The 12,002-nt window shown below is 32.5% G+C and overlaps 1 protein-coding gene and 1 long non-coding RNA gene across 2 annotated transcripts; one reads left to right on the forward strand and one right to left on the reverse strand.

Annotated features, from left to right (window-relative positions):
* Nucleotides 1-3,185: 3,185 nt before the first annotated feature.
* LOC110611148 (S-adenosylmethionine decarboxylase proenzyme 4) lies at nt 3,186-4,753 on the forward strand. The gene has a single exon (XM_021751295.2). It carries the CDS (start codon nt 3,392-3,394, stop codon nt 4,412-4,414), a length of 1,023 nt encoding a protein of 340 aa, XP_021606987.1. The 5' UTR covers nt 3,186-3,391; the 3' UTR covers nt 4,415-4,753.
* A 5,468-nt stretch (nt 4,754-10,221) lies between these two features.
* Nucleotides 10,222-10,744, reverse strand: LOC122723230. Its single transcript, XR_006350191.1, has 2 exons — nt 10,651-10,744; nt 10,222-10,385 (listed from the first exon to the last, which is right to left on the reverse strand). It is a non-coding gene; the product is annotated as an uncharacterized LOC122723230 (long non-coding RNA).
* Between the last annotated feature and the right edge of the window lie 1,258 nt (nt 10,745-12,002).

Here is a 12,002-nt window from a genome sequence, read left to right on the forward strand (position 1 = left end):
TAAAATATTTTTCAATTTTCAACTTCAATCATAAATGGAATAATTTACAAATTCCATTTACAACCTTAATGTTAATTACATCCATATAAACTATTTTATTTTTGTAAACGAGCCAACTCGATGTGTGGTGAGTCGTAACAGGCCATGATTGTGTGGGTCAGTTGAGCACACTGCAGACTTGAACCGTACGGGAGAGGAGGCGAATAAGACAGTAGTGAGCAAGAAATGTCACACACAGTAGAATCATGGTTGCTTCAAGCCAATGGATTTTTATTTATGTTTTTATATTTTTTAAATAGATTTTCATATATAGGCAAGCACGAGGAATGATGTTAGCTTGCTGGTGACCTTCTCTTTCTCTCTTAGATCTTGCCATCCATGGAGATAAAATTTTTGGAGTCTCAGCCTACGGCTGGGCTCGAGGTACAAAATATTATTTGCTCACTCTGGGGAAAGTGTTATTTTCTATTAATATCTTTGTGGGGGCAACCATGGCTTCTCGGATTATGCACATTTTTTAAATCTTAACCTTTCTTCTTTTCTCTCCAGAATATTTTGATTGACATCTCAAATGATGAGATTTGGTTTAAATCTTTTTTTTTTTTGGTGGTTGTTGATATTGTGACTGGAATCCATAAGAGTGAAGCTCTAGGTGTCTGAAATCTTTCAACTTTTGGGCACTAACCTATGAAACAGGTATAGGCACAGACACATCCAAGAAAACAGTGGTGGTGGGCCTTCCTTTAATTTTGTCAAAACTTCTCTACGCATGTTACAGTAGCACTCGCGGAGAGCTATTGCTTTCATTACTGTTCCAGCAAAAAACTCAAAAAAATTCCACAGAAATAAAAATAATTCAAATATATAAAAAAAAAAATGGCACATGTGTGTGGTAAATGTGCGCATGCAAGGCAATGCATTGTATGGCGGCTAAAGGCAACTTGTTTCCATGCCCAACAAGATTGAAATGTCTGCCCAACCTAGGACCCCTTTGTGGGGACTCCATGTCCCAAGCAACAAATTTAGCCCTAGATCATCAACACTAGACCCCCTTGTGCTTGTGTGCCAAGAAGTTAGGGCACACAATAGATGATGTGTAGTTGTGTGGGTCCAGCCATGGTGGTTGTCGGGGACACATACAAACTTCTGAGTGGGACCAATCATGGGTTTAAGGCTAGCTTGCATGATTTGGGCTGGAATGAAAGGTGGTGTTTTAGGGTTCAAAAGTTGCACTAGTGGGCCCAAAAGTTAAGATTACTATCACCTTATGTCTTTAGCTTAGCTAAGCTCTAAAGAAGAAAATTACTAGCTTTCCATCGGAAAATTGTGTTCAAGCGGTTAGCTGTTTTAGTGGTAGACTGTTTTAATAGTGATTAATTAAATATTAATTTTTTATAATTTTTTTTTAAAAAAAATTAAATATTACTTTTAAAATTATTATGAATTCAAAAGATAAAAAGAAAAAAGATTTTGATTGCATCTTTTGATGTAAAAGGTGGGATTTTGGTGGAGACTTTTAAAGTAAGATTTGATTCAAACACTTGGTAATATAATTGGAAGTGTTTGACCATTTTAGAGCACAAAGAGTATTTGAGTTTGGTGGGTGCGCGTGCAGCTGAAGATGTGGGAATTGTGGTAATAATGGAGGCTGCCACCCACATCTCCCATAAGATTATTCATTAGCTTACATTCTGAATCATTCCCTTTCCCTTAAAACTCTTCACTTTCTTTCTAAACTCACCATTTTCCATCATTGCTTTTTTCCCACTACTCTTTCTCTCTACGTATCCATTTTTCTTTCTTTTTTACACTCTATTTTCCTAGACTTTATCATGCATGTTATCACTTCAATTCTACTAATTGAGCTACGTTCATTCGTATATTTTACTAAATACATATGAAATACGAAAATTTTAAAAGAAAAAAAAAAAGCCATTGATGTGTATATCATAGTAGAAGTATGAGAGTAATTAGTTGACAATCAAATGATGATTATGCAGATACCCTTTTGAATTTGAACTTTAACTGAGAGTATATGGTTAAAAAAATTGGATTTAATTAGGAATATATAATGGTAATTAAGATGAAATATTGCATGGAGAATAAACATGATGGGAGTGAGTGCTTTTCAATTCACGTACGGGCTCTCCCTAATTCAAGGATATTCTCATTATCTATCTGCCATGCTTCATTCTTTTTTTTTTTTTTTCATATACATAGGATTTATAAATTTGTGTAGTTTGTGTTGTGCATAATTATTATTTTTACGGTAATATATTGATGATATTTGGGCACGTCTAGCTAGCCTTTTAATTTTCCTTTTTTTTAAAAAATTTGAAGTTAATTAAAGACTTTGCCTTTCTTTGAAAACGACAAGGTGCTTCAATATCATACTATAGTTTTCACCTTTCTATTGTCCAATTGCCCATTATAATATTTATATATATATTCTTTTAAGCAATTGAGGAAACCTTTTAATTTTTTTTCATTCATTATGTTGCTGTGTGTTTTATGCTGTTTTTCTTCCTGTAGCTACTTCAAATCTGGCCTATCTATAAACTGCAAATTAACATCTCATTACTTTCTTAATTATTACATATTTTTGTGGTCACAACACCATAAAATTTATTGTAATAACAACATCTAGTCTATATAATATATGATTATGTTTGTGTTCAATAAAAAAAAATTTGAAATGCAAATGAGTTAGCCACACTGCATGGTTTCTAATTGGTGGATGTTGAATATTATTTTGACCTGTCCCCACCATTTCCAAAATGTCTCTGCTAATCTTCCAAGTAATTTTAGTATGACAGGTAGAGTAAACTCGAGTTTAGAAAAATTAAACTCACTTATATTCAGTTTGCAGTAGAAGAATATAGTGGCTGGAAACTGACTGGAAATTGTGGCAGAGAACACTCAGATTCAGTAGTCAATTTGGTAGTGAGAATATAGACAGAGAACATAAGAGAGAAAAAAAAAAACATGCATGCGCGTGGGCATAAAATCCGTTCCCCTGTTCTTGTCTGAAGAAAGATTTTATTAATTTTTACAAGTAATTTTTTTTTTTTCAGAAAAATCTTAATTTTCTTGAAACCATATATCATCATCTTATTCACTTCATTATGGCTGCAATCATGATTCTTGGTTGCCTCATCCGCATGCCCCCTCTCTCTCCTTCAATCACTATCTTCCTCTCCTCAGCCCCACTCTGTCTCAATCTTCCCTTTTCTCCCACCCACCTATAAATCCCATACAGCCCCCTCTTCTCTCTCTCACCTGTAGTCGCTCCTCAGTTCATACCCACAAAAAAATTTTTAAACTTTCTCTCCTATTCTCTATCCCTTCCTCTGTTTCCTGCTTGATTTCTTTAGTTTTGATTCAATCATCAATGGCTGTGTCTGGTTTTGAAGGCTTTGAGAAGCGCCTGGAGCTTCACTTCTTTGGTGATGATCCTGTAGTGGACAATATGGGTCTTAGACTTCTTGATTTCGAGTCATTAGTTAAAGTTTTAAATGCTGTGCAATGCAGTGTGGTATCTGCTGTTGGGAACCAATATTTTGATGCCTACGTATTATCAGAATCAAGCTTGTTTGTCTACCCCACCAAGATCATCATCAAGACATGTGGGACCACCCAGCTTCTCAAATCCATCCGTCCATTGTTACGCTATGCTTGCAATCTTGGCCTCACTTTGTGCTCTTGTAGGTACACCAGAGGTAGCTTTATCTTCCCCAAGTCACAGCCCTTCCCTCACACCAGCTTCAGAGAAGAAGCCATCTATATTGAAGAGAACCTCCCCTCTGATCTTTGCTATAGAAAAGCCTCTGTTATGCCCTCGAAAATGGCTTCTCATTCTTGGCATGTTTTTACTGCTACTTGCCAAAATCACATCATATCCCAAAACGATGAGCTTTACACTATTGAGGTTTGCATGACAGAGCTCGACCGCGTCTTGGCTCGCAAGTTCTTTCAACCTCCCGGAGATGGCAGCAACGGTGACGTAGCCGGAAAAGAGATGACGAAACTTACTGGTATAGAAAATATCAATCCAGGAGCTATCATTTGTGATTTTGCGTTTGACCCTTGTGGATACTCCATGAATGGGATTGATAATGATCGTTACTCTACCATTCATGTCACCCCGGAGGATGGTTATAGCTATGCAAGCTTTGAGTGTGTGGGGTCCATTTTCGACAATAATAATCATATAGCCGAGATTTTAAAGAAGGTGGTGCAGGTTTTCCGGCCGGCAACCATGTCAGTTTCTACAACATGCACGAGCCCTGAAGTGTGGACAAGGGTTGCACATGCAGTGGAGCCACTTGGAATGAAATGCCGGAGTTGTGCAGTGGATGAGTTCCCAGCAAGTGGAAGCGTGGTGTTCCAAACGTTCACAGTCCGCCGGAAATAAACCGGGAAAAATGGAGAATTGGTAGATACATTGGGGGAGGGAAGGGAGAGAGTTAGGATATAGAGTTTAGAAAAAACAAAAATTATTAGGGCGGGTGATGAATATGGGAATTGATAATGTGGGCAGAAGTGATTGGTTAATTGAAGGTGGGAGTGATGAATGTTGGGTTGACTTGTGTAGAAAGATAAAAGTGGGGGGCGGATGGAAGCAGAGGGCTGTGAGAATTTGGGATCTATCTTTCATGATAATGCACCCCACTTAGGCTTGTCACGCCTTGAGATTTTTGAGCTTGTGTAGTGCTCTTGTTTTTTTCAGGTTTATATGAACTTTCTCTTTCACTATTTTTCTTTTCTTTTCTTTTCTTTTCTTTTCCTTGCTTAATTTGTCTCTTATACTCGTTTTTCCGCCCTAATCTGATTAATATTTGTTTGTACGTGCATGTTAGAGCTCAGTCCCAAGAAATAGGGAGAAGATGGGTATTTATATTATAAGAAAGTATAAAAAAAAATAAAAAAAAATTAGATGATAAGGTACGATGATGATTATGCATATGGCGTGGAAGTCACCAGCCATATATGTACATGATGCAATCTAAAAGCTCTTTGTCGCATTATAATACAGGGCAAATCTACACGTGACCATAATTGGCCATGCTTTATCCTTGTCTCTCGCTTGTCCCGGAATCATTTGCTTGTCAAAAAGTCTATCTTTCGCTTCTATAATTGATTAATGTAAGGTTCTCAGCCTTTAGATAAAATTATATTTAACCAAGCTAATTTCTTTTTGTTTTACTGATTAATTCACCCATTATTATGACGTAAACTCACGTGACTGGACTCCGTTAGCATTCCGTTATTGTTCTTTTAACCTCCTCCCCGTCTTCCTTCTCTTCTTTCTCAAAGTACAGCTCGTCAATCTACTACTACACCTCTCTCTCATTCCTGGCTACATTCCAGGACTCATTGGATTAATTAAGTTGGAGAAATATCCCCACTCCGTGGACTGAAATAAAATTTTATTCCCGTTGAATTGATTCACTGAGAAAAAAAGTGTTTTCAACGAGTATTGCTTCATCCGTGGAGATCAAACCTCAACATCACATCAGAATAAAGCACTCATCCAACACTCGTCCTTAATCTAACAATATTAATTAAAGCAAATACTAAAAAAATCATCCTTCTTCCTTCTCTTCTCTTAAAAACCATTCAACAACCAAAACAGATCATATCCCAACTTGAAGCTAACTCCCAAGTTCTCAACACAAACCAGAGTATAAAGCATGGACCTCCCAAAAAGAAAATATTTAACTCGCCAACTCACAAGCAGAACCAGTAGCGATCATCGCCCTGCCGTGAAGGTTGAAGAGAGTAGCAAATAGATGTAGCCAATTGCAAGAGGGGCTCTACATAAACTAAGGGGGTCAGAAAAGCTCGCAAACATGGCCTCTGCTTATGCAGTGTTCGAGCATATAACTGCGAGAATATATATACAGAAAGATGACATTGAGATCAGATTGGAGACTACATCTTTTTGGCTTCATCGGGATCACTGGATCTCTGTCCAAAGGAAAAGGGTAAGACAATTCAAGGCCATTGCCTTCAATCTCGACGTCACTCCGATGGCGCTCTTGCTGCTCCTTCTTCTTCTTTATCAGGTTGGCGGGACAAGGAGAATGACTCCCCGTTACGTGATGTCACGGACATATTGACCTAGACTAGATTGTAGGTTCTCGAGATGGCTGATTCCTGAGTCCCCCTGTGAAGGTTGAAATCCTCTGGGATATTGGGTTACGAGAACCAGCCCATTTCAGAGCACTCTGAGAAAATTAGTAATGAAATTGAATTCGTTTTGAAGTAAACTTTCGATTCGTAGGAATTCATTAATTTTGTGTTAGCACCAACTGAACTCATGTATTTGGCTTTTCTCATCAGCCTATGACGAGTCTACGGCTTTTTACATGAAGCAGAAGATGATCTTCAAGTTTTAAGCTGCTTTGCATTTTGAATTACATTTCTGCTTGCTGTTTTACTTGAATTCTTAATGGCTACTGCTTTTGTTGGTTTTCAGCCAGTGAAATTCGAGGCCAGTGTTGATCCATCGTAATGGCGACTGGTCACTAATGATCCTCACCGAGAAGATTATGACCCTGAAAAGAGTGAGTGGGTTGGTGCTGTAATGGGCTTTTGGGTCTTTCTCTCAACTTCGCCCATATATTAGACCTAAATAATCAATCCTGATGGGCCGAAGTCCATATCACAGGCAACTTCAAGACTTTCTCTATTAACTTTTCTATATATTTTCCATCGATCCTTGTGAACTTACCTTCGATTTTGATTTCTTTTTATTAAGGGCCTATTAAATAAAAAAAATCAAACATCTAATATTTTTTATATTTATATTCTAACTTTTAAATTTTAAAATAGAAAAATTAATTCTTTCATATTTATATTTGTACTAATTTTAAATATTTATCTTAATCAACTTTAATAAAAAATTTACGATCTAATTATTTTTTAAAATATTTATTAGTTAAAAAAATTAAAACATTTACATTAATTCATATTTATATTTAAATTTTAAAATTTTAAATAATAAAACTAAATTTTTTCATTTTACCTCAATTATAACAAAAAAACTAAATTAAATTTAAAAAATTATTAAAAAATTTTAATATAGCATTTAAAGTTGTATTTGACTAATAAAATAATTTTTAAAATAAATATTTTTTTATATTTTTTATTAATTTTATTATTTACTTTTTATTCTCATTTTTGTAATACATATTACAGTTTAATAAAAATATAAAATATAAAATGTATAATATTTAATTTTATTTAATATTATTGATATGTAATATAATTTTTTATCGAATTAATCAATAAATTAATATACGCCACAAATTACTTATTATATAGAGAAATAAAATAAAAATATTAAATATTTTAAATAATTTATAAAAAAGTCTAAATTTTTATAAAAATCATAAATTATTTTACATTGAAGGAATTCAAAAGAAATAAATTATTTTATTTTTAAAATTTTATATTTAGCAGAATTAATAGTATGAGTCTTTTAAATTTTTATGAGAATTGATTTTGAATTAAAAATAAATTTTATTAAAATTATTAAAACTTTATAAAAAAATTATTTCACTGAATATTATTTATATAAAATTTATTTAATTAGTTTTTAATTTTTTTATTTTTTTTCTTTTATCTTGTATTTTTTATTTATTTTAATTCTAAATTTATTTTTTATTTTTAATTAATAATTACTCTTTATAAAAATTATTTTAATTTAATAGTCACTATTAATACTTAATATATTTATAATTAATATTAAATTTATTATATTATTTTTTTAATTTTAAAAATTATTTTTTATATCTTTAATAGTAAAAAATTATGTAAAATTCATATTTTAAATATTATAAAAATATTAACAATATTTTTTCAAATGAATATGATAAAAATTATTGTTATTTATAAGGATAAATATTTATGCTTAATTTAAAAATAATATGAATGATGAATAAGTTAAATTAATTTAAGATTTTATTATTAATTTATTTAATATAAAAAATTTCAATTGAATTCTTTTATATTTAAATTGATTTTAAACAAATGAGTTTTTTTATAAATAGAAATGATAAATTAATAATAAAATTTAAATTAATTTAATTTATTCATCATTCTTTTTAAAATAAATATAAATATTTATTTTTATAAATATAATCATTTACATTATTAATATTTTTGTAATATTTAAAATTTAAGTTTTACATAATTTTTTATTATTAAAAATAAAATTATTTTTTAAAATTAATAAAATAATATAATAAAATTTTTAATATTAATTATAAATGTATTAAGTATTAATAGTCACTATTAAATTAATTTCTTTTTATAAGGAGTAATCATTATTTAAAAGTAAAAATAAATTTAAAATTAAAATAAATAAATAAAATTCAAGTAATTTCGACTTAAATAATTTGAAGTGAAATTATTTCTTACAAAATTCTAATAATTTTTTATTTATTAATCTGTATTATAATAATAAATTATACATTATTTCCATTTCATTTATAAATGGAATGATTGAAGTGTGTAAAATTATGCAGTGGAAAGAAATCAATTGTGAGAAGATTTTGGTTGGGTTTTGATTGTGGCTTTGAAAAAGAAACAAAAAATTTGGTGCATGTATCACAATTTTTGCCTTGTTGGAGTGGAATCAGATATTTTACTTCTATTATACAATCAAATACATCTGATTATAATCTAACTTTAAGCTCATTTAATATTAAAATAAAAGATTTCATCTTGCGATTAGGATAAATAAAAATAATCATGATTTCCATTTTCAGGACTTTTAAATTAATTTAATTTTTAATTCCATCTGATTTAAGCAATTTTAATGAGGAAGTATCTTTTTGAATTTTTTTAAAAAATAATGTGGATATTAATAACATTGAATATTCAATTTTAATGGAGTTATATCCGATCTCTAATTTAAAAATTAGTTTAATGAAAATGAAAAATAATTCATTAAATGGGTTATGAAAATATAATTTTTAAATAATAATAATATTAATCATTATAAAAATAAATATGTTAATATAGAAAGTAAATATTGATAGATGTGTCAGTTATTTAATTTTAGAAATTGTATAATTATAAACTTGATTTTTCTTCCTATTTAAATACAGTCTCTCGTGTATAAATAGATTGTAATATTTATTGTGAAATACAATAAATATTATCTTTCTACATGGTATCAGCGTCTCACCTATAAATATTTAAAATTTTTTTTTAGAGATTCAGGTCCATGTTCATTTGAGTTATCAATAAATAGTAACATTTGGAGATTTAAAACTCTGTTCATTTAGTTTACTCGTAAAGAGTAACATTTTGAAACTTTGTAATACCCAGCTAGACCCCGGCACCAAAATTTATACCTTCCGGTGGAATCTCCGTTGGAATCCGGAGTTTCTCGGATGTCGGAGCTTTCTAGAAGGGTAATATAAGGTTTTCATAAAATGTTTTAATGTTTTAAAGGTTTTTATGGTCTTAATTAGAGAAAGAAATTTGTTTTTTTGAAAGAAATCACCTTGGAGGAAAAGTTCAGGTTCAGCCTCCGAACCTCATGTTCGGCCGCCGAACCTGGTGGAGTTTCGGAGGTACTTTCGGCCCCCGAAGGTAGTCTGGCCAGCCACCTATAAAGGGCCCCTTGTCCGGAAAATGGGCGAGTTTTCTCTCCCCATTTCCGGGCAAGGTGAGTCTCTGCCACCCCTTTTATGATCTTGTGTTTTCTCCTCAAATCCTTCAAGATTTTTACGAGGTTTTATCATGTTTTGAAGATTTTTGAGCTAAAGGTCAAAGTTTTGAAGCTTGAAGACCCCCGGAGCTCGTTCCTCCATATCTCCGAGTTGGGATCACACCTCCTCTCGATCTTCAAGAGGTAAGTGTAGATCCACGCCTTTTATGATGTTTTAAGTAAGTTTTATGAAGGGTTAAGGGGTTTTTAATGCATGTTTAGGCTAGTTGTAAAATATGAGGGTTTATGTTAGTTAAATGATAAATGTATGTTTATGTGTTGATATGTTGTTGTTTGTTGGGATTTAGGATAGTTTTATGCCCCTATATGCATGAATGAGTGTATATACATGTTTTAGAATAGTTGGATGCGTGTTGGAAAGTTTGGAGGGCTGAATGCGGGATGGCAGAATCGGGTTCTGCCACCCAAAAGGATCCAGGTTCGGCTTCCGAACCTGCTTCCGAAAGTGTCTGACTTTCGAATCTGTGGAGGACCTGTAACACCCCCTACCCGATTATTTAATTAATCGAGTCGGAGACATTACATTTGTAACAATTCTCCTAGCTTTCCTTTACTTTGTATCATGAACATCATGACTTTTTTTTTTTTTTCCTGAAAATCCGGCAGAGTTTCCCCTAAAATATGGACTTAATTTCACCTGTAAAAAGTAATATCACACTTCTATTAATATCAACCTTAACCCCCAAACTTATTTCAACATCAAAACAGTTTCAATTTCGATCAAACGCTTCATAACATTTCATTAATCTCAACACATAAACTTATACTAATCATCCACATTTACACCAAAATTAAAATATTTAACTATATCTGTTTCAAAGCATATTCAACTTTATCTCTAAAACCTTATGTACATGCCATATTTCCAAAATCAAGTTCATATAAAAATTTATAAAATATACCCCAATATAGATGATGATGTAACTCTGGCTGGGTTGATGCAGATCTTGATCTACTGCTCTTTGAATCTACAACCTGCGCGAGGAAAAATAAATTCCTACGTGCTAAGCAAATTGCTTAGTGGTGCTCAACTTTTTTTTATATAAATAAAAATTTAAATCAAAATTCATGTAATAACAGTAATTCAAACAAACAAACAACAAATAACTATATAACAAATAATTTGAAATAAGCTAAATCATATTATTATTTTACATATATACATATTTTCATTTCACAATCTTTTCTTTTTCTTTTTCTTTTTTATTTGGTTGTGCCACTTGGCTTTAAATTAAAATTTAATTTTTCTATCTCTCTTCTTTTTTTTTTATATTCTTTAAATTTATTATTTCTTTATTTTTATTTTACTATCCTTATTATTATTTTTTTTATTTTTTTTAGGATGTTACAGGACCTTCGGCTTCCGAACCTGCTTCCGAAAGTGCCTGACTTTTGGATCTGTGGAGGACCTTCGGCTTCCGAACCTGCTTCCGAAAGTGCCTGACTTTCGGATCTGGAAGGGGTTTCGGCCGCCGAACCTGCTGCCAAAAGTCCCCTGTCCAGCCCTTGGTTGTTTTATATGCATGTTTTATGATGTTTTAGGGGGTTTTTTGGGAGATGTTTAGAGTTATGTTAGAGTTGTTTGGTCCCTCATTTGAGTCCACCTGTGTAGGATCTGACCTGAGGAACCGAGGTGATCAGCAGTGAGATAGCTGCTTCAGAGTCAGATCAGAGTCAGCCAGAGGTGAGTAGAACACAACTCTTTTATTTTAAAGCAAATGAACTTTAGAGCATGATCCATGCATCATGAATGCCATGATATGTATTAGGTTGTTTTGCATTAGAATCCACGAATATGACGCATTGCATTATTCATTGTTAATGTGGATGGATATTGGGTGATCCATTAGCCCTCAATGTGATATGATATGATATGAGATGGAAAGACTAGGTGTGGCCTAATCGCCCCTGGCACAGAGTAAGAAAAGACCAGGTGAGGCCTAATCGCCCCTGGCACAGAGTAAGAAAAGACCAGGTGAGGCCTAATCGCCCCTGGCACAGAGTAAGAGAAGACCAGGTGTGGCCTAATCGCCTCTGGCACAGTTGGACATGTTATGTTATGTTAAGAGGAAGTCCTGAGGAGCTCCGTCGAGGGCCGGGCATTTATGGGATATGTAGGGGGCTTTTGGTGACAATACCATCTTAAGGTGATTACTTGTCTTGTGATGCATTTCATGATGGCATATGATATTTAAATATTTTTATTGTTCTGTTCACTGGGCTTTTTAGCTCACCCCTTTCCCCTAACCCCCAG

The sequence above is a fragment of the Manihot esculenta genome, chromosome 3, assembly GCF_001659605.2.
Source record: "Manihot esculenta cultivar AM560-2 chromosome 3, M.esculenta_v8, whole genome shotgun sequence".
Taxonomy (NCBI): domain Eukaryota; kingdom Viridiplantae; phylum Streptophyta; class Magnoliopsida; order Malpighiales; family Euphorbiaceae; genus Manihot; species Manihot esculenta.

What these genes read in the sequence shown, in the direction of transcription:
- LOC110611148 (XM_021751295.2), top strand. Translation starts at nt 3,392, where the DNA reads ATGGCTGTGTCTGGTTTTGAAGGCTTTGAGAAGCGCCTGGAGCTTCAC.